The sequence below is a fragment of the Micromesistius poutassou genome, assembly GCF_964030765.1.
Source record: "Micromesistius poutassou genome assembly, chromosome: 2".
NCBI lineage: Eukaryota > Metazoa > Chordata > Actinopteri > Gadiformes > Gadidae > Micromesistius > Micromesistius poutassou.
The window spans coordinates 19,478,872-19,501,165 of NC_140272.1; the positions used below are offsets into that span (position 1 = coordinate 19,478,872).

The 22,294-nt window shown below is 48.2% G+C and overlaps 1 protein-coding gene across 1 annotated transcript in view; it reads right to left on the reverse strand.

Moving 5' to 3' along the window:
* The window catches only part of itpr1b (inositol 1,4,5-trisphosphate receptor, type 1b), an 84,480-nt gene that overhangs the window by 35,877 nt on the left and 26,309 nt on the right, over positions 1-22,294 (reverse strand). The window contains 16 exon segments of the mRNA XM_084463463.1: positions 4,575-4,686; positions 5,099-5,247; positions 6,964-7,148; positions 9,815-9,935; positions 11,892-12,020; positions 12,742-12,867; positions 14,658-14,909; positions 15,544-15,744; positions 16,713-16,838; positions 17,454-17,591; positions 18,149-18,220; positions 18,390-18,557; positions 19,859-20,024; positions 20,915-20,969; positions 21,113-21,239; positions 21,968-22,161. Coding sequence (XP_084319589.1) covers positions 4,575-4,686; positions 5,099-5,247; positions 6,964-7,148; positions 9,815-9,935; positions 11,892-12,020; positions 12,742-12,867; positions 14,658-14,909; positions 15,544-15,744; positions 16,713-16,838; positions 17,454-17,591; positions 18,149-18,220; positions 18,390-18,557; positions 19,859-20,024; positions 20,915-20,969; positions 21,113-21,239; positions 21,968-22,161 — 2,321 coding nt within the window.

A 22,294-nucleotide genomic window follows, 5' to 3' on the forward strand; every position in this document is an offset into this window, starting at 1 on the left:
ACACACACACACACACACACACACACACACACACACACACACACACACACACACACACACACACACACACACACACACACACACACACACACACACACACACACACACACACAGGACCAACACGTGATCAACACATGCAAATATGTCCCCATAGCGCCTTAAGATTGTGTATGGATTACAGTGATGTGTTATTTGGATATATGGAATTGTATATAATTATTTTTTGTATATATATATATATATATATATATATATCCATATTTACTTTCAATCCAAAAATATCACCATCAGTGACTCTTTCCCAACAAACGAAGCGTCAGCTCCAAATATAATAACCCTTCCAGAAAACTCCTTCCCCTGCGTTGCCATGGAGCTGGGACACCCCGACCGAACGAGAGTCTGCGCGTGAACAGAAGGGCTTCCACGCCCCCCCCCCACCCCCAGCCCCCCCCCCGAGCAATGGAGAGACGGGTCAGCGAGGAGCAGCGCGAGCGTCACAGCTCAGATCCTCTCCCACTGCTGCTGAGAGGTGAAGCCAGGCCTCAGGGCTGCCAACCTGGCTGCCAGCGAGACCGCCGCGCGCGCGCGTGTGTGTGTGTGTGTGTGTGTGTGTGTGTGTGTGTGTGTGTGTGTGTGTGACAGAGAGAGAGTGACGTGTGTATGAGCCTACGTGTCTGAGTAGATGTATGTGTGTGTGTGTACCTCTCTCTGTGTGTGTGTGTGTGTGTGTGTGTGTGTGTGTGTGTGTGTGTGTGACAGAGAGAGACGTGTATGAGCCTATGTGTCTGAGTAGGTGTGTGTGTGTGTGTGTGTGTGTGTGTGTGTGTGTGTGTGTGTGACAGAGAGAGACGTGTATGAGCCTATGTGTCTGAGTAGGTGTGTGTGTGTGTGTGTGTGTGTGACAGAGAGACGTGTGTATGAGCCTACGTGTCTGAGTAGGTGTATGTGTATATGTGTGTGTGTGTGTGTGTGTGTGTGTGTGTGTGTGACAGAGAGACGTGTGTATGAGCCTACGTGTCTGAGTAGGTGTATGTGTGTATGTGTATGTGTGTGCACGCCCCGAGCTCTCGTTTCTGCGTGTGTGTTTGTACGCACGTGTGTGACCGTGCGTGCTCAGAAGGGGGGGGTTTCCACCGACGGGATCCTGCAACGGTGTGGGATGGCAGAGAACTAATAATTCACCACTTCCTGGAAAGCCCCCCCCCGCCCCCCTCCCCCCTCCCTCCCCCACAGGCTTGGTTGCACACACACACACACACACACACACACACACACACACACACACACACACACACACACACACACACACACACACACACACACACACACACACACACACACACACACACACACACACACACACACTGCTCTTTGCTCTCCCAGCTGTACACAAAAGCATCTCCTGGCGCTCTAACCTAACCTAATGTTTCTTCTGTGTGTGTATTTTTTCTCTCTCTGCGTTCTTGGCGGCCGCAGTCGTCGGTGCACTACCTCGCTACGCCCCAGGTATGTTTACGATCACCGCCGCCCCCCCCCCCCCCCCCGTGGAGCGGACGGGGGGGGGGGGGGGTATCGACTCCTCTGGGTGAGAGGTCGCTGCCACCCAGTAAACACAACGGAAAAAGACCGCGCGCACGTCTTCGGCTTTCTGGCCGTCATCAGATCTGGTTGTGCAGCTGATACATATATGGCTCTGGATATATATAAATATATATATAGACACACACACACACACACACACGCAGTCTTAAAGTCACACACATATACACTCACTCCTGCATGCACATACATAGACACACCATCCAAATGCAGACACGCACACACACACACACAGGCTCGGTTGCACACACGTACAGACGTGCAGATGTACACACACAGGCTCGGTTGCACACACGTACAGACGTGCAGATGTACACACACACACACACACACACACACACACACACACACACACACACACACACACACACACACACACACACACACACACACACACACACACACACACACACGGATCTAACCAGCGAATCTGAACGGTTGAAATACAAAATTTGAGATATTACATAAAGGGCAAGAATATAGAATACGAGATACATACGTCCATTCGTAGATCATTTTAAGAGATATTACAAATCCTCGGCGGTCTTCTATAAACCCCTTCCCAGAAGATCGAGCAAAGCTGCTTGGCATAAAGTTCACGATGCTGTCGTTTGCTCTGAACACCTCATAGTGTCGACGGCCATCGGCCATCAGACAGCAATACATTGACACGCATACACCTTAAAGGTACAGTATAAAAAGTAGTCGGCCTCATATCAAGGGGACAGAAAGACAGATACAATTAACACAATAACGGAAAGTTACATTTCATTAGCATCACCCACAGACACACACACACACACACACACACACACACACAGACACACACACATGCACAGGTCTGTGCAGACACACACACACATAAACTTTCAATTGAAATTGACTTCTGTATGAAGATTAACAGGAGACATTCAACCTAGTCCAGCAGGCCTATATAGTCACTCATCTACTTAACTATCTTAACTATCTTAACTTACAGCAATAGTATATGCAGGCTTTAGGCATGTTTAAAATGGACAGCTTTGTCAGCACACATCATGCAGTGTGGTGCAATGCCATTGCTATATATACACATCGCCAAAAAGCTTTTAGAAATGCCTAAAGGCTTTTAAGACGGACGATTCTAAAAAGACGTGTGATGGACGGATGCTAGCCAGGCAAGCTAACGCGGGTGCGCTACACAAGGTGAGGGGACGAAGCAGACGGACGGTCAACCACAGAACAGCAAACGCTATAGGAGGTAGGTCTACTGGAGAAACCAACGCTACGCTAGGAAGGAAGTAAGAAAAATGGATCAACCTCCGCCACATCCATCTCATCATCAAAGGCAATCAGCTGGAAGAGAAGAGTGTACAAGCCAACAGTTAGTGGTTAGTAGAGCGACGTCAGCGTCTTAAACGTTAGTGAGTTAGAGTCAAGGTAATCGTTGGGTCTTGAAGCCTCGATATTGAACGTTTCGTATATCATGCGGGAATGGGTTATAGTCATGGTTTCACCCGTCTTCTCAAATTGAAATCGAAAACGTTCCATATTTGTGCTTTATCTTGTCATGATGCAAGTGTTCAAGAATTCCTCTCAATTTGAATGAGAACGGAGGCCTTAAAATAACAAAATACTTTGAATAAGCATGCAGAATTGTTTATACATATTTTTTTTAATGAGCGTTATTCACCTATTTGACAGGTGTGTTCGGATAGCTTCTTAGTTAGCCTTAATTGTTAGCATACGTGTGCTCATTAGTTCCATAATGCTTGCCGGCATGCTGGTGTTTGTTAGCTTGCATGTGTTTGTTAGTGTTGGAGCGTACATTAGGACAGGAGGATATATGTTATGTTATTAATAGTAGTGCACCGATACCTCTTATTTCCAGACCAAGTACTCAGCTTTGGGTACTTTCCCATACTGAGCACCGCTAGGAGTACTCAATGACACCACAGCAGTTCTAAGAATGACTTTGAAAACATTTTTATTACAACCTCACTTTCCAACCTCAACGACTTGATATTGATCATACAACCTGACGGTGTAGCTGGCACGGAAAGTCTGTTCCCTGATATGAATGTAACGCTTACCATGATAATCATTGTGTGTCGATTATATAAGGGTTTGCGTGATATAACCACTGCGTTATATCCGAGTTATTGTTATTGTATTGAGTTGTATGCCTTTTAGAAAAGATTTGAAGGCATATTAATGGATATCCACAGGAGGTCAAGGAACATGGAATGAATGAAACGTCCCTTTAACGAAGGTCCGTGGGATTACCGTCTACTGGAATGAGTGAGGCCGACAGACTCACTGCGGTAAGAGAAGCGGACAACGGACTGTGTGGATAATACACGTCCAACAACGATCTCAATAAAAATATCATCACATGCAATAGTGTCGCCTGTGATTCATTCTGCACTACGCATACGGACATATGGACATATGGACATGTGGACATGTGGACATATGCGTAGTGCAGAGAAAAGGACCGCTACTCTGCTCTCCCTTCACCGGGAAGCAGAAGCTGTGGTAACTATGCTTTGGATAACAAATGATGAGTAACAGTTCCATGGTGCTTATTGTGGTGTATGTGTGTGTGTGTGTGTGTGTGTGTGTGTGTGTGTGTGTGTGTGTGTGTAATTTGGCTACACTGTTTTTACTGCGTTAAACGGGACTGTATATGAAAACGGTACGATCTCCGACGTACGCGGTGTGCATCCGCAAGCAGGTCATGTGCTCTTCCTCTGCCCCCCCGCCCCGCCCCCCCTACTCAAGTCAACGTGAACACCTGACACAGGTACACAGGACGCATTCAGACAGCAGTCCTGGTCTAATGACTGACGCCTTTCCCACTGACTGACCGCCTCAACGATCTCCAGAGCTACGGCCCGGAGGCTACAGGATCGAACCAGGACGGGGGCGAGAGGGGAGCGGTGATGGGGGACGGGGGGAGACGGGAGGTGGGGTGGGGGTGGTGGTGGAGGTACCTTCTCCCCATAGCCCCGGTCCTTGGTCATCATCTCCCGGAGGGTCTGCAGGACTTTGATGCACAAGCGCTCTTCGTTCTCCTCCAGCAGCTGCTTGGTGTGCTTGATGAGCCTGTTCATGGTCAGGGAGGGGGTTTAGGGATGGGGGTTACGGATGACGTCCTGATGATGTCCTGATGTGTGCTGTTGTTTATTGTGATCCGATTCTGATTCTGAGATTTCCTCAAAAAAAAAAAGGAGCTTGATTAATTGGTTCATTATATCAGGGGAACAACTGCTGTTGATTATCCCTGGCTGACCCAGGGATAATATCACAGGCCCTGCGACAGCCAAACATACCAATAAAAATAATTATTATCATTGAACGCTGTCGGGATGTAAAGAGAATTTCAACCAATATGAACCAACAACGCTTCCAAAACAAATAGCCTACCCTAGCGTCAAAGACTGAAATACAGTCTTCACTCAAGACTGGGACAGCGAGGGGGGGGGGGGGGGGGTGTCCTTCCAGGCCCGGGACTCACTTTGAGATGAATCCTCCGCTCTCACACTTCTTGCGGGCTTCTGTGTTCTCAGGGAAGAGCAGCTCGGGTCGATGGAGGACGTCCACCAGCACAGACAGCTCCGCCTGCACCAGAGGCCTCAGCCGGTCCTCCAGGGCCGACACGATGTCCTGGAGGGGACGGGGGGGGGACACAAGGGTGAGGACAGACGGACACTGTACCCTGGAGGGGACGGAGGGGGGACACAAGGGTGAGGACAGATGGACACTGTACCCTGGAGGGGACGGAGGGGGACAAGGCTGAGGACAGACGGACACTGTACCCTGGAGGGGACGGAGGGGGGACACAAGGGTGAGGACAGATGGACACTGTACCCTGGAGGGGACGGAGGGGGGACACAAGGGTGAGGACAGACGGACACTGTACCCTGGAGGGGACGGAGGGGGGACACAAGGGTGAGGACAGACGGACACTGTACCCTGGAGGGGACGGAGGGGGACAAGGCTGAGGACAGACGGACACTGTACCCTGGAGGGGACAAGGGTGAGGACAGACGGACACTGTACCCTGGAGGGGACGGAGGGGGACACAAGGGTGAGGACAGACGGACACTATGTCCTGGAGAGGACAGGGAAACAGGCTCTTTACATGTTGTCATGTTATGTAATATGACACAAAAATCATTGTTGGCCATTGTTGAAGGTTTTTGTTTTTTTTACTGCCTGCCCGATTAATCACAACAGTTCCACCAAACACTGACTCACGTGTTATTGGTAGGAAAATAAACTTTGGGCTGAAAAAAGTTGAGCGGAAACATGTGGCGAACTGACCTAAGCACCCTACAGTAAACCACGTCCACAACTCTCATTAGTCTGCAGATAAAGAGCCCCATTAGGGCAGGACTTTAGTACCAGTACAGTAAGTCAGGGTCAGCTGCAGATAATACATTTTGCGTTTGTTTTTTGTTTATTGTTACTTTAAATTAGTACTGTCAAAATGAACGCTATAATTTCTTAATTTCTTAATTTCTGCGTTAATTAATTAATTAATTAGAGATGGATTTCCAAAAGAGAGAAATCAAACTCATGCAGCAACATGTACAGTACATTTCCATGCTGTTTCCATGACTTTGTCACTAGTTATTTTGTTAAGAAATGTGGCTAGCATAGCTATCCGTCCGCCATGTTGCTTAACCAAATGCCAGAATGTTCTTTTCGCAAGATTGTGTGTGTGTGTGTGATTTGCGAGAGCTTTGGTTTTGATAAACAGAACTGGGTTATTTGGGAATGGAATCGGTTAGTGTGTGGTATGCTGTTTTGGCAAAATCACGGCTTTCCACATGTAGCAGAGAGCAGTTCGACCGCTCTCGGGTCTCGAACCTGCCACCTCTCAACACTACAACACTACCGGCACGCTCTAACCACTGAGCTAAAAGCCCAGAGGCTTCTAACTGCGGCTAGAAGCGTTCTTAAGGCTATACTAGGGGGTGTGAGGATGTACAAACGTACTAACGCCAGCTAGCCCAGGCTAGTTGGCGTCCGTTCCACGCACATGACCAAAACGTGCGTGGTCTGTCACATTTCCTACTCAATTTTTTTTTATAGATTTATTTTTTTGCATTTTGTCTGCTTTATTATAGAGAGAGATAGAGAGGAAGGTGTGGAAGACAGAGGGGAGGACATGCAGTAAATGACCACAGGCCGGATTCGATCCTGGGTCTCTGCGTTCAGGACTGTGCCTATACGGTACACGCTTTAGCCTGGGGCGCCCCCTTCCTACTCAATTTGAATGAATTCTGATTGGCCTTATGGCTTTAAATCTGAGAGAGTCTGTGTTCAAACTAAACTAAAGACAACACACAGAGTGTGTGTGTGTGCGCGTCGGACCTGCAGCCTCTCGATGATGTTGCGGTAGTCCTTGGAGGAGGACAGGTCCGAGTCTTTGCGGCTGGTGTTCTTGGCCGACAGCCTCCAGTTCAGGATGCTCTTCTGCACCACGTTGTTGGACTTGACGAACAGGTTGTTCACCTGGCTGTCCAGGTCCACCGGGATGGCGATGGCCCGGCTCTTCGCTGGGTGAGGAAGGACGAGGAGAATCAGTTTACGCTTCCTTTCGTTGCGTCACCACGTCGTTACATCACCACCACCCTCATCACGCTGCCCCGAGACTATGGAACGCCCTCCCTGACAAACCTGAAGGCCCCACAGACTACAGCAGTTTTTAAACAAAACCTTAAGACTTACCTTTTTAAAAAAAGCCTTTTGCTAATTGTTTTTTTACTGTATATGTATTATATGTTTTAACAACCCTTTTTTTTCCTCTTAAACTCTGTAGCGCTTTGAGATTTTGGAATGTAAAGTGCTCTACAAATAAAATGTATTATTATTATTATTATTATTATCATCACCATTTAGCAGGTGCTTCCATCCAAAACGACCTAAAGTGAATTCAGATACAGGCCATTAAAGGCACTATGTGTAGAATGAAATCGCTTTAAATTGCCAATACATGAACAGCTTGTAATTTAACCTTCCTTGGCTGACCCTGAAGCGACGTCCGAGCGCAAATAGGGCAAGAAGGTTAGTTCTTCCATAATTGTTTAATTTGCACAACGTTATTTGATGATTAGAACCAACATTAGTTTATGATTGTTGCTGCTGTTGTCTCAACCCACGGACCTCGCACTCCACTGCTCTGAATGCACGGGCTTGAGCAGGCTGCAGTTCACTTACCGTCCAAAGGGGGCAGTAATGAGAAAGGATTCTTACGCATAAGCCACTATTCCCCTGTTCGTTTTCTGTCAGTCATCTTGTTTCATCCTTAGTGGTTAACCAAATTCATCAACCTATAATCATCGCTATCAGTCACAATAAGCCAATTATTACTTGCACTGTGGTACGTGAGTAGCCTAGTCCTAACTAGACCTTCGTACTCGTTTCATTCATACCGATGGTCTAGAACTGCTGTAGAGACAAACGGTTGCTCACTTGAAGGCGGGTGCTGTTGAAGTTTAAAACCTATTGGCTCTGCCCAGTGCCACTCCGGATCTGCCTTAACCAATCGCTAACGTTTGGTCATGACGTATATTTCATGCTTAGCAAACTCCTTCACCACTAACGGAGCCAGCTGGAAAATTTAACTTTTCCTGAATCCCGTGGGAAGAAGCGCCACAACATCTTGACCACCAACAAAACTAAGCAAAGCCTGTTCCTGCTCCGGCTTTAATTTATCGATATTCGGCAGTTTCCACAACAGACCGAATAGCTTCGTTAGCTTCTTTCTCCATGGTCTTCCTGCTGCTTCCTGGTATTCTTTGTTTGACTACAACTGAAACTCGCGCACGACCTGTACGTCACTGTTCTCAGGCCGCGCCTCCTGTTCGCTGATTGGAGGGAGAAACCAGGACAAACTTGAGGGAAAAGAAAGCGTGCGAACATAACACTACACCCAGACCGAAGTACTGAAGGGAAATGAAAATTGAGCGGAAGTACGGAGGCGGGCGGAGCCAGGATAGTACGTGAGTGCTTTTGAAAACAAAAAAGCGTGCAGTTTTATCGCAACAGCTTCGCTTTGGATACGACATTGATCCAAAGATTGATAGCCAACTTTTTGCTATGAAGAGGAAACAACCTCAAGTCTCCAAAACATGGGTTGATTCAATAATGCTCCAAAAAGCACACAAATACACACCCAGTTACTTGGATTAAAAAAGGAAAATCTATTATAATTAAATACATAGGATATTTTGTTGAAAGAGCAGAGAATATGCTCGTCCTCACCAGGGAATATGAGCCTATGAGTGTTAATTCATTTTTCACTGGTGCAAGTGAAAAAGGCCACATATTAGCGTTAGAACTATGAATGAGAACTATGAATCTACTACTAGAATTGTTGACCGCATTTTGTTTGTACGATATCCTTCTCAGTTCTCATTTTTTTCCTGTGCCTGATGGAAAAAAATCCATTCATTTGCCCTAACCTTTGCGGGTCTTTAGACCACGACAGAGAAGCAGAAGGAAGGCTGAAGTTCCCTTTTAGTTCCTGGGACTAAAATCACTGCAGTATTTTTAACCCGAGGGACTTCCCAAAGGGCACGCAGTGAGACAACGTCAACGTCGCCCAAACCCTTTCTGTCAGCAGTAATTCACCCTGAGCCCTATGCTATCCTGACTAGTGGTGGATTTCATGATTCGTTTGAATGAATCAGTTCGCGTCGGTCAGTTCGCCAAGAAGAGTCGTTCATTCATTTGTTCATTCATTCGTTCGCATTTCCGGTAGCGGTGAATCACGATTCTCAGTCACTGAGTCGGTCAGACTCAGCTCCTCCCTCGTTCTCATTCTCAAAAGAATCACGATCGTGCAATGGTGCAAACGGTCATCAATCAACACAACATTAACTAAGTTCCTTTTAACTGAGGAGCGCTTCATGTTCGGAATCAGGATGTTGTTGCCCCGGCTGGCTCTCGTGACGTCTCAGTCCTCGAGTCTTCACCGCTAAACACAGTCAGTGAACGAACGGCGACTCGCGAGTCAGCGAATAGTGGGCGGAGCTGGGAGTCGAGTCTCGGCGAATGAACGATACGAACGACGACGAACTGAAACGGGGAATCAGGTCGGTTCGTTCGTTTTAAAGAGTCATTCGTTCGAACTGATTCATTCGCGAACGAGCCACCACTAATCCTGACCACTTTGACTTGGCTTGCTGGCCCTTGGGGGATCACGCGCTCATTATCTTACCCACGTCCGAGAGCACCTTAATGCAGGCCTCCACCGAGGCCTTCTGGACGGGGTTGAGCCAGTTGCAGTGGAACACCCTGAAGACCCCCTGCAGCAGCTGGACGAACACGGGCTGGCGGGTCTGGAGGTGAGAACAAGAAGAGCAAAGACTTCAAACACTGTCGAAACCCGATCAACAGATCGGCTATGAACCCTATCAACAGATCGGCTATGAACCCGATCAACAGATCGGCTATGAACCCGATCAATAGATCGGCTATGAACCCGATCAATAGATCGGCTATAAACCCACATCAATAGATTGTTAACCTTAGAAAAACAAAAAAAAAGACTAAAACCTTAAACCTTGTGTAAACTTATCAAGGCCCTGAATAAACGGGACCTCGAGAACTGAAATCTCTTGCACAGGGACCCAGGGGGAATTCTATTGATTTATCCCATCCCTAGATTAATATAAATATCTATTCTCCCAGAATGGAGGAGGACTGTCATGGGGGGAAAAATAAGGTGATGTTGTTGAATGATGATGGGAAAAAATGCAATATTTGCCAGAATGTGGGATTGTTAAACAGTAACTAATGAACTTGCCTCATCTGCATCCTTCTCAAATGTTTTGTATTATTTTATGTTTTATTTTTTGGACCTTCCTGTGTGTTGAATAAAGTTGATTGATTGATTGAACTTAACATAGAACAAAAAACCTCTCCTGTATTCCAAAATAAGTACTGTCATTGACTATTAAAACCAAGTATCTGTACGCATGACAACACTGTGTTCACACATAGGCATCGGCCTTATCTACGGCGACCACATGAGGCAGCCGGTCGGCATCAACCTATGATATCAGAGTACAGGTCCGGGTTTCTATGAATCAGTTAGGAGGATTGCAGGAATTAATACTAAACCACATCGCCACATGGGTGGAGGGAGGGAGGGAGGGAGGGAGGGAGGGGGAGAAGGCAAAATTCAAAGGAGCTATGGTCTAAAAACAGACATGACGTGACAAGGATGGCTCAATACAGCTGCACCTTGTGCAACAGACCCCCCCACACACACACACACACACACACCACTGGGAATCACAGCGAATTCTGACTCATTCACAAGACGGGCAGCGTGAGATGCACAGTAAAGACCTTTAGACACGCCAACGACAGACAACAAAGCAACACCCAGGGTGAGGGAAGACAAGGTTTCACCAATACTTACATACAAATGATGAGCCATCTGCACAAGGGCAACAATGTCACATGTTACCATATTACACACACACGTGACACACATCACTTACATGTTAACACACGGTATCACACATGTTTACAGCAGGTCTTTTTCTTCCTCAAAATGTTTATTGCTCATTCCCCCCGTGAATGAACAATGAACCAAAAAATAACCAAGAGTTGATTTAATGACACTAATTTCAACGAATGCTGATTTAATGAATGCAAGATTTCCTTAAAGGGCGGTAGGGGTTGTGGGGGAGACTGGCCGGTCTGCTGCTGCTGGTGGTGGTGGTGGTGCTGGTGCTGGTGGAGGTGGTGGTGGTGGTGGTGCTGGTGGGGGTGGTGGGTGGTGGGTGGTGGTAGTGGTGCTGGTGGTGGTGGTGCTGGTGGGTGGTGGTGGTGCTAGTGGTGGTGGTGGTGCTAGTGGTGGTGCTGGTGGGTGGTTGTGGTGGTGGTGGTGGTGGTGGTGGTGGTGCTGGTGCTGGTGCTGGGTGGTGGTGGGTGGTGGTGGGTGGTGGTGCTGGTGGTGCTAGTGGTGGTGGTGCTAGTGGTGGTGGTGCTAGTGGTGGTGGTGCTAGTGGTGGTGGTGGTGCTGGTGGGTGGTGGTGGTGCTGGTGGTGGTGGGTGGTGGTGGGTGGTGGTGCTGGTGGTGCTAGTGGTGGTGGTGCTAGTGGTGGTGCTGGTGGTGGTGCTGGTGGTGGGGCTGGTGATGGTGGTGGGTGGTGGTGGTGGTGGTGGTGGTGCTGGTGGTGGTGCTGGTGGTGGTGCTGGTGGTGGGGCTGGTGATGGTGGTGGGTGGTGGTGGTGGTGGTGGTGGTGCTGGTGGTGCTGGTGCTGGTGGTGCTGGTGGTTACCTGCAGACTGGTGCTCTGGTCGGAGAAGGGCGAGCTGAAGAAACACGTGACGATGCTCATGACCGTCTCGGTGACGTAACCCTCCAGCATGGTGTCCGCGTGCTTCCTGTCGGTGGTGTTGTTGCACACCTAGAGCGATCCCGGAGGATGCAGCAGCAGCAGGAGGCGGGCGGGGGGGGGGGGGGGGGGAGGAGGGGGGGGGAGGAGGGGGAGGGAGGGGTTATAATCATGCACCGTTACTGGATCACACTTCCTGAAGCCAAGACAGGCCGGCTTAACGCGCTGGGCCCGTGGCATCAGTCACCTGGCTGTTACGGCACATCTCACACGTGGCATTTCAACCCCTCCCTGCTGTCGCTCCCCATTTCTCTCCCCCCCCCACCCGTCTCTATATCCCTCTCGGGGCGGCATTAGCTCAGGAGGTAGAGCGGGGTTGGCTGGTAACCGCAAGGTTACCAGGTTGCTGGTTCGATCCCCAGCTCCTCCTCCTCCTAGCTGTGAGTGTCGTGGTGTCCCTGAGCGAGACGCCCTCACCCTACTTGCTCCTGACGAGCTGGCTGTCGCCCTGCGTGGTCGACTCCGCCGTCGGTGTGTGAATGTGTGCATGAATGGGTGAATGTCAGTCAAAACTGTAAAGCGCTTTGGATAAAAGCGCTTTATAAAATGAGGACCAATTACCATTTATATCCTTCTCTGCGTCTCTGATTGAGTCCTCTTATTTCTCTGTTCTTTGTATTCTTTCTCCCTCCATCTCTCTCTCTCTCTCTCCCTTCCTCCCCCTCTCGCTCTCCCTCCCTCCCCCCCCTCTCTCTCTCTCTTTCCCTTCCCTCTCTCTCAATCTCTGACTCACCCTGCAGATGTCCACCAGGAAGTTCTCGAAGAGCTTCCACATGTGGTTGGAGGTGTAGATCTCCTTCATCTCCACCTCTGTGTCCACGTAGCAGTGGTTCAGGAAGTTGATGTAGGCAACTTTTATCTGGAAAACACCACGGCTAATCAGTTCTCCGTAACGCGTGCACGCACGCGCACACACACACACACACACACACACACACACACACACACACACTTCAAATACATGAATCATTACAGTCAAACGTATGGAATAGCAATGTGCCCATTACTCACGATGATTAAATTATATTCTATGCAAATCGACCATTACATGAACGACAGGCTAACACAGGATCCTATTTCATGCGAGAATCGAAAGAATATCGACGTAAAATTTGCTGTGCAGACTGTTGGACACGTGTGTAACCTCAATAGTGGAACGAGCAACTGAGTTCTGCAGAACCGATCAACCATGACAATCTCATCAGTGCACAAGTTGTTATTGTTCGCTTTTATGCAATATTTAACAATTAATCGCCGAAGGCGAAGTGAATAGTGGCGAATCTCCTATGTGGGCTATTCGCCACTAGTCACAGAATAATTGTTTTAGTTTAATAAATAAACAAGATAACACTTTTTGCCGGGATTTATTTGTTTTTATTAGCGTTTTAATTGTTTTTATTATTAGCGTGACGAGACGACAGTCCCCGCACGCAAAAACAATATCCCGAGTTTGAGATCTCAATCTCGGGGATATTGCCCGATATCCCGAGATAGCGAAGCAATCAAATTGCGCCATCTTAGGAGGTTCACGTGTAGCATATACTAATTTAATTTAGGACACACTTTGTTGTGATGGACCATCTCGGTCCCTCTCAAACTTAATCATCTCTAGAATCGTATCTAAAGTAAATGATTACATTTTTTTGTTATCTCACTCCAGCACTTGACTACACTACCTTACAAGTTCTAGATTCTTTACTTGGATAAAATAAAAAATAAAAATTAACCACCGTCGTTGAACCCTGTACTCCTTTGAATGAAATTGAGCTGAAAAAATGTACCACTATATTAAAATTAAAAAAAACTCTTCAGAAGCAAAATATTGAATCGTTATGGAGCTCTGCCCCCACCAACACCACCACTAGGGATGTGAATAACTCAAAACTTTCATGGTCGAATAATCAGTGGGTGGTTATGAACGAATAATCGATTATTCGATGTGTGCCGACATTCACAAAGGCAGCCATGGATCATCGGCAAGAAATCACTTAATATCTTAAACACAAAAAAACGAACTTTAACAGTGATCAGTGTTTGTGTTTGTATGCATATATATTAATATTTATGCTTGTGTATATTGTTTTTCTATACATGACGACTTTGACCCTCAGGAACGAATAATCGAATAGTCTGACCCATCCCTAACGACCACGCCTCCTCCCCACCCCCCCCCGCCCCACCCCCCGTTCACGCCTCCTCTCCGCCCCTCTCCTCAGGCCCCCCTACCTCGGGGCCCCCCTCACCTCGGGGCCCCTACCTCTCCGCCCCTCTCCTCGGGGCCCCTACCTCGGGGCCCCTACCTCGGGGCCCCTCTCCTCGGAGCTCCCCTCTCCTCGGAGCTCCCCTCTCCTCGGGGCCCCTACCTCGGGGATGCAGTCCCCCCCCCCCCCCACGCCCTCTCCGCCCCTCTCCTTGGGGCCCCTACCTCGGGGATGCAGTCCTCGTGGGCCCCCCCCCCCCCCCCCCCGTTCACGCCCTCTCCGCCCCTCTCCTCGGGGCCCCCCCCCTACCTCGGGGCCCCTCTCCTCGGGGCCCCCCCCTACCTCGGGGCCCCTCTCCTCGGGGCCCCCCCCTACCTCTCCGCCCCTCTCCTCGGGGCCCCCCCCTACCTCTCTGCCCCTCTCCTCGGGGCCCCCTACCCCTACCTACCTCGGGGATGCAGTCCTCGTGGGTGACCACGCGGACGATGTCGTCCAGGGGCAGCAGGGAGTTGCACTTGATCTCGGTGTAGACGTTCTTGCCCTCGGTGCACACGGCCAGCAGCTCCACCAGGTGGATGTGGTACATCAGCGGGCTGTTCTCGTCCATGCGGCCGCGCTCCGAGCGCATCATCTGCACCAGCGTCTGGAAGGAGGCGCGGTCGTTGTAGAAGACCAGCACGTCCTCGCCAGAGTTCACCAGCTGGGGGGGAGAGGGGTGAGGAGGGGGGGGGAGAGCCGGGAGGCAGGGTCACCAGAGGCAGAGGTACACCACGACGGTGTTGATGTATGTACGTAGGTAAGGTAAGGACTACATTTACATTTAGGGCAATTTAGCAGACGCTTTTATCCAAAGCGACTTACAATAAGTACATTTGTCATAAGAAGTGAAACAATATATCGCCGTCGGTACAGTAAAGACGTTCATAGAACCAAGTGCAAGTACTAACAATCGCCAGGCCGACCCCATTCCCCGTACACAGCAGTGATAGCTAGCTACTGCAGATGCTGCACAACTAAGTACATGCTACACAACATGCATGCACAACGCAATTAAGTACATGCTACACAATTAAGTACAATGAATGAATACAACCTGCATTAAGTGAGTTCATTAAGTGCCAGGACATACAACAAACAATAGTGCAGCAACAGACAAATAAGGGACTGAATGGCTATGTGGAGTCTAGGAGTTGATGGCCAAGACTGCTAAAAGACAGTGGTGTTACAGCACAGCAGTGAAAGAAAAGTGAACAAAATTTAAATTATTTCTTGAGCATTGGAATATCAGCAACATACAGCATACCTCTAATTACAAAATAAATAGAAGAACCCACCTCGGCCATCACGATGTCCTGGCACTTCTTGATGAACTTGTTCTCCGCCTTGACGATGGTCTGCAGGAACTTGAGGTACTGCACGTTGCGGCCGTGCGTCTCGGTGCAGTGGACGAAGTGCTGCACCACGCGTTCGTTGATCTCGCTGCACAGCTGGAAGTTGTTCATGAAGATGTGCTGCATGGTGACCGCCTCCAGGATCTGGGGGGAACATAACATCGCTGTTGAGGGATGTGGAAGACACTAGGGCTGCTCGATTTTGGAAAAAATGAGAATCACGATTTTTTTGGTCAAGATTGAAATCACGATTCTTCAAATGATTCTTATTGAGTTTGAAAATAAAATGCATTTATTCGGCATTTCGGCAAAAAAAAACCTCACTGTAACAGAGTTTTCAAAATTCTTAAACTACACAAAATGTTCAAATAAAAAAATAGAAAATGTTCAAATTGAAAATAAAGTACAAATAAATATGGATCCAGCTGTTCTGTAATTTCTATATAACTTTCAATGAATAAAATAAATATACTAGAAAATCAAATAAGACAGAACAACTTAAATAAACTTAAATTAACTTTGTGTTTAGTGCACTGACACATTTTTAATCTAACGTTTTTTGTAAACGACACTCAACAAATTGCATTCTGTAAATTGATCCCGTAATGGATTAAGGCTGGAAGGACTGGCCTGGCCCATCATACTCAGAACTCACTGAAATGAACTTGTCTTGAACTTCAGAATCAGAAAAAATAATAAGAATTTCAAAAGAATCATTCCAACTTGATTTTATTAATTTGGAGATCGTTTGACCCAAGAATCGAAATCGTGATCAAAATTTGATTAATTGCACAGCCCTAGAAGACACACAAAATGACTATGAGTAGGACTACGGCTGCGGCAAGGTTGCCGCATACCGACATTGGGAATCGAACCCAGTACCTTAAGGATGGGGGTGGAACTAACTAGTCCACAGCACTATCCTGCGCTGCTGTGTTTTCTTTACTCACTTATTCCTATTCAGGGTGAACATGGATACACGCATGAAATATGCATATACTGAAAATCTGATATAAAAGGGAGACATGCTGGAAAAGTCTGTGGATTCCTTCCTGAACATCGAGCCACGAGAATGAATCTCTCCGTTCCGTGAGCTGTGAGGCGTGTCTCACCCCAGGGTTGAGGAACAGGTTGATGTGTTTGTGAAGGAGGATCTGGTTCTGCTGGTTCCCCGCACAGAAGTTCTGCAGGAACTCATGCGCCAGCTTCATGATCTCCTCCATGCGCACATCCTCACCCTGGAGAGAACGTTGTAGAAGAAACGTGCGTCGTCAGGTGGGGGGGGGGGGGGGGGGGGGCACCCATTAAGACGACATAACGATGGACGACTGAATGGATGAGGATCATCGATTGAAATTGATCGTCTTCTTTCTAAAGTGCCTTCCCGTTAAAAAGGTGCTAAACACAACTCATGCTTTGTTGTATCTGTGGTAGGCCTGGGCGATACGGCTGAAAGACATATCACAATATAACTTGATCATATTGAACAATATCGATAACTATTGATAATTGTAGTGACCTAAAAAGACTAGGAATTACCATGCTGGATTTAAACACTTCTGTTTAACTCTTGATACGACCTTCCACTGTTCTTCATTGATCAATACTCCAATGTCGACACAACAATGAAAAACACTCAAATATTGTCAATAAGTATGGAACCGTGTTCGTGTAACAAACCCAGCTGCTGGATTCGGTGCTCCAGTCTCTTATCGATATATATATATATTGAACTTGTTTTATATTGATATTGATCAAAAGTCTATCACGATACGATCAATTATTGTTTTATTGCCCCGGGCCTAATCTGTGGTGTGACGTAGGAGGAGGACGGGACCAGCCGGGCGGAGTACCTTCTCATAGGGGATCTGGAGGAGCTCCAGCACCACGCTGTGGGCGCCCATGTTCCTCAGTAACCTCTGCTGCTGCTTCCGGGTCTTCTTCCCCGACGCGCCCTCCTGGATACACAGCTTACTGAGGCGCAGCAGGATCTACACACACACGCGCACACACGCACACGCACGCACACACGCACACGCACGCACGCACAGACACACAGGTGTCAATCAACTTTTCACCATGTAGATGTATGTAATCAAAGTGACCTTGTGTCCTTGAGGAAGCAAGTAGAGGTTAAGCTTGTACTAGCTCAAGGATGCCTACAGCTAGGCTGCGGATGTGAAAGGGGTGGAAGCCAGTAACTGTTGGTACTGTGGGGGCGGCATTAGCTCAGGAGGTAGAGCTAATGACTACCTGACGCGCTGGCTGTCGCCCTGTGTGGTCGACTCGGTGTGCCGTCAGTCTGTGAATGTGTGCATGAATGGGTGAATGTCAGTCAACACTGTAAAGCACTTTGGATAAAAGCGCTTTATATAAATGTGGACCATTTACATTTACTGTCGGTAACATTGGGAGTCAGCCATCCTTTGCCACTCTGACACTATCCTGCTCCCCCCCCCCCTGCTGAAATCACAGTGGAAGCTGCAATACAACCAAAGCCGGTTGTACGCCCACAGACGGGTGGGCTGTGAATGGATATCAGCGCTACCTCCTTGACGACTCTGTAGTTGTAACAGCTGGCGCTCTCCGTCTTCTTTTTGTCTGATCCGCTGGAGTCTCCCTGAGCAGAAAAACACACGCCAGACCGCTTATTATATCAAAAGGCAACGAGACGCGAGAGTCAAACTGAAGCCGCCTTGTATAATCAGTGTGTTCCCCCCGACGATACAACTCGAGCACTCTATTGATAAACACCGCTGGTTGGGATCCAGTTTTTTTTCCCGTCAAACCTTTTTCTTGTGGTCGGACTCTGACGGCCCGTCGCCGTCGTTCCCGTCCTCCCCCTGCCTCTTGTACACCCACAGCTCAGACTTCTCCACGATGGAACGCAGCTGGTCCAGGTCAGACTTGATCTGCTTGTAGTTGTCCACGTCCTGGCTGGTCACCAGCAGCTGGACCTGGACGGGGTTGCACAGAGGGAGGGAACTTCACTTCTGGTGAACATCGACCACCCCGGAGGAGCTCGCTTGTTGTCACGGTGGGTGGGGGGGGGGGGGGGGCGTGGGCCGAGCTAAATTGAATCATTCTGTGTCAGCCACCCACGTCGGCGAGAAGGACCGTGGACGGAGCGCGGCCGTAGAGACGACCCGCGGCGGCCGTGCCACACAGACGGATACCTCTGGCTTCAAGTGTATTTAGGGTTACGAGTTTACGGTTGGCCTGTATAATTATTTATACAGGACTTTGTCATAGCTCATCTTTATGGGCCAAGATTCTGAAGACATCAAACTGGGCAGACCGAAAACAAAGCCCAGTAGGAAAATAAAATCAAAACTGATAAAACAAAACCGATGAAGAAAGGAGTTCCATGTTAATGGAGGACGTCTCTCTTCCCTTACACTTCCCATGTGGGGTTCATAAAGTCACCCAGTGTTTCCTCTATGTGCATCCAGCAGCGGAGCACCGCCGCTGCTGGACTGTCAGCGCCACTGCAAAATATATATATATTTTTTTAATTTTTGAAAAAAAAAAAAAAAAAAAATTTCATCTATTTTTTCTAAGGCTTATGATAAATATCAAAGAAATAGCTAAAAATGAACATAAAAGATTAACTTAGTTTCTGCCAAGTTCAAGGCACATTTGCACAATGATCTGGTCTCAGCAGATACCTTGACTCTGTTGGTTGTTATGTCATATTTGGAAGCTCAATCTGTAAAATTTTCCCCAAAGAAATCTCACCAGAAGTAACCATTTAAAGGGTTATTTTTGAAATTTTTCTTCCGGGGGGGGGGGGGGGGGCATGCCCCCGGACCCCCCCCCCTAGCGTTGCTAGGTTACCAACTCACAGCACCACTGCTACAAAAATAAAATCGTGCCAGGTACAACAAAACCCCCCCCCCCCCCCGCTGCTGAAAAAAATCCTAGAGGAGACAGTGTCACCTGTTGTTAACGTACCTGTTTGAAGGCCATGATGTCACCTGTCGTTAACGTACCTGTTTGAAGGCCATGAGGTGCCCTGTCGTTAACGTACCTGTTTGAAGGCCATGATGTCACCTGTTGTTAACGTACCTGTTTGAAGGCCATGAGGTGCCCTGTCGTTAACGTACCTGTTTGTTAACGGTTGTTAACAGTTGTTACCGTACCTGTTTGAAGGCCATGAGGTCACCTGTCGTTACCGTACCTGTTTGAAGGCCATGAGGACCTCCTGCTGTTAACGTACCTGTTTGAAGGCCATGAGGACCTCCTGTCGTTAACGTACCTGTTTGAAGGCCATGAGGACCTCCTGCCTCTGGCTGAAGTGTCTGAAGAGGAGGTGGAGCGCGCCGGACACCAGAGGCGGGTAGTCGTGCATGGTGAGGTGCAGCAGCACCCGCAGGAAGGTGCGGCCCCCGTGGTCGTCCAGGTCCAGGGGGGTGTTCTCCTCACTGCGGGAGGGAGGGAGGGGAGAGAGAGGGAGGGAGGGGAGAGAGAGGGAGGGAGGGAGGGAGGGAGGGAGGGAGAGGAGAGGAGAGGAGAGAGGGAGGGAGGGAGGGGAGAGAGAGGGAGGGAGAGAGGGGAGAGAGAGAGAGGGAGGGAGAGAGAGAGAGGGAGGGAGGGAGGGAGGGGAGAGAGAGAGGGAGGGAGGGAGGGAGGGAGGGAGAGAAGCATTAATGGGTGACATGCACATCGAGCAACCCCCAAACGGTTGTTGTTTATCAAATGCATCGTAGGACATATGGTCATTCTGTTTATGGTAAGGGTCAACTGCATAATGAATATTAAAAAAAGATTTTAAAAGATAAATATAATAAAAAATATTATCTTAAAATATAGGCAAGGCAACGTTATTTAAATAGCACTTTTCATACACAAGGCAGACTCAAAGTGCTTCACATGTAAACATTGTCATACAAGAAAAGAAACTAATAGTAAGTAAGTTAAAAAGTAAAGATAGAAAATAAAGGCAAAGTTAAAAAAAAACATTTTAGAAACATTTTAGAAAGGCAAAAAATGCATTTTAGAAAGTGAGAAAATAAAGGCAAAGTTAGTAATAAAATAAAAATAGATAGAAGCATTGTAGATTTAAGATTTAGCAGAAAGCTAAAGCAAACATAAAAGTATTCAGTCTTGTTTTAAAAGCTGTCAGAGTCGGGGCAAGTCTTAAACCCTCAGGGAGTTTATATAATTATTATAATTCAATTAATATAAAATAAATATATTAAAAAAAACATATAAAAAAGCATTAACATTAAATGCCCTCGATGTTCAGTATAGCTTTATATTATTATTCTCATCATCATCATTACTATAATTCTAGCAGCTTCAGATGCATTACCTTCCACCAAAGATCCCCTCGGCCTGCTCTTCAATGTTCTCAAAGTCCAGATTACCTGGTCACAGGGAAACAACACGCAGCAGACACCAGTTACTAATCAAGGGGGGGGGGGGGGAACATCTCAGCTCTGTCCGGACGGAGGCGTCCAGCAGCTGGGGGGGGGGGGCTCTCCGTCTTGGGGTCTTGGGGGCTCCGTACCTGTCAGGGGGTTGACCCCATCCTGGCTGGCGCTGTTGTCTCCCTGGGGGTTGCTCTCGTCAAACTCCCGCTTGAAGATACACAGCAGGCACGAGATCCTGTAGTCCAGCCGCACGTTCAGGATGAACTGAAACACAGACAGAGGAACCACACGTCAGCAATAGTGGAAGACGGGTACTTTTGACTACTACTAAGGGCAAATATGTATATTCAATTAACATGAATGACGTTTTAGATTATTGATTGGGCCAATATGAACATTCCATGAATAGTTTAGTGTCACGTTTGACGTTGACAATGTCAGTCGGACCACCGGGTATTGAGTAGACTATGAAGTGGGTAGCCTGGCTATTGCCAGACCAAGTCCAATCGTAGATTACACGTTGGTCTGGTAAGGGTGGCGTCATTTTCTCCTGCACAAGAGGCGGGCGTAGTTCAAATGGCTGCAAGCAATTGGCCACCAGCAGGGCTAGCTGGTAGATTCAACTTTTACCAAAACCAGTCGGCAGTAAAGCAAATTTCTTGGAAGAATTGCTCCAGGGTAAGTTTCTGCTCAGCTTTCAAAGAAAACTTGCCCCTGAAATCATTTAAAAAAGCAGCGACAGCTGCGTCAACGGGTAGCGGTTGCTCCGCTTCGGCTGCTTGCGACGCTTCTCTGTCGTCATCGTGTTTAACCAGCCAATAGCGCGCCAGGTGAAAAAAGCCAGCTTGGTGATTGGTGCCAAACGGATTGGGATAGGAAACAGGAGGATTAAACATGTTCCTTGCCATCCCCATGTGCAGGGCGAATTCCAATCGCCGGCAGATGGGGGGGGGGGGGCTACCCAGTCTATGAAGTGTGGGGAGGACCCCCACCTGTAGGATCTCGATGATCTTCAGCTTGGTGTCCATCACCATGATGTCCTCCCTCTCGGGCTCGACCTGGGCCTTGACCACGTCTCCCTCGGGCTGGTGGGTGGGCGTGGTGGGCAGGAAGCCGCCGCCGCGCAGCACCACCTGGGTCATCAGCTCCCCCACGCCGTGGATGGACTTCATCACGTTGCTGCCCGCTGCGCACGGCCGAGGAGAACGACGACAACGATCGATCAACAACACATCGCAGATAGTGTAGATAGCGGGAGTGAATACATTGTATGTATGTACTGTGGCAACCCAGCCTCGGCAATTAGCCAAATGGAGTTG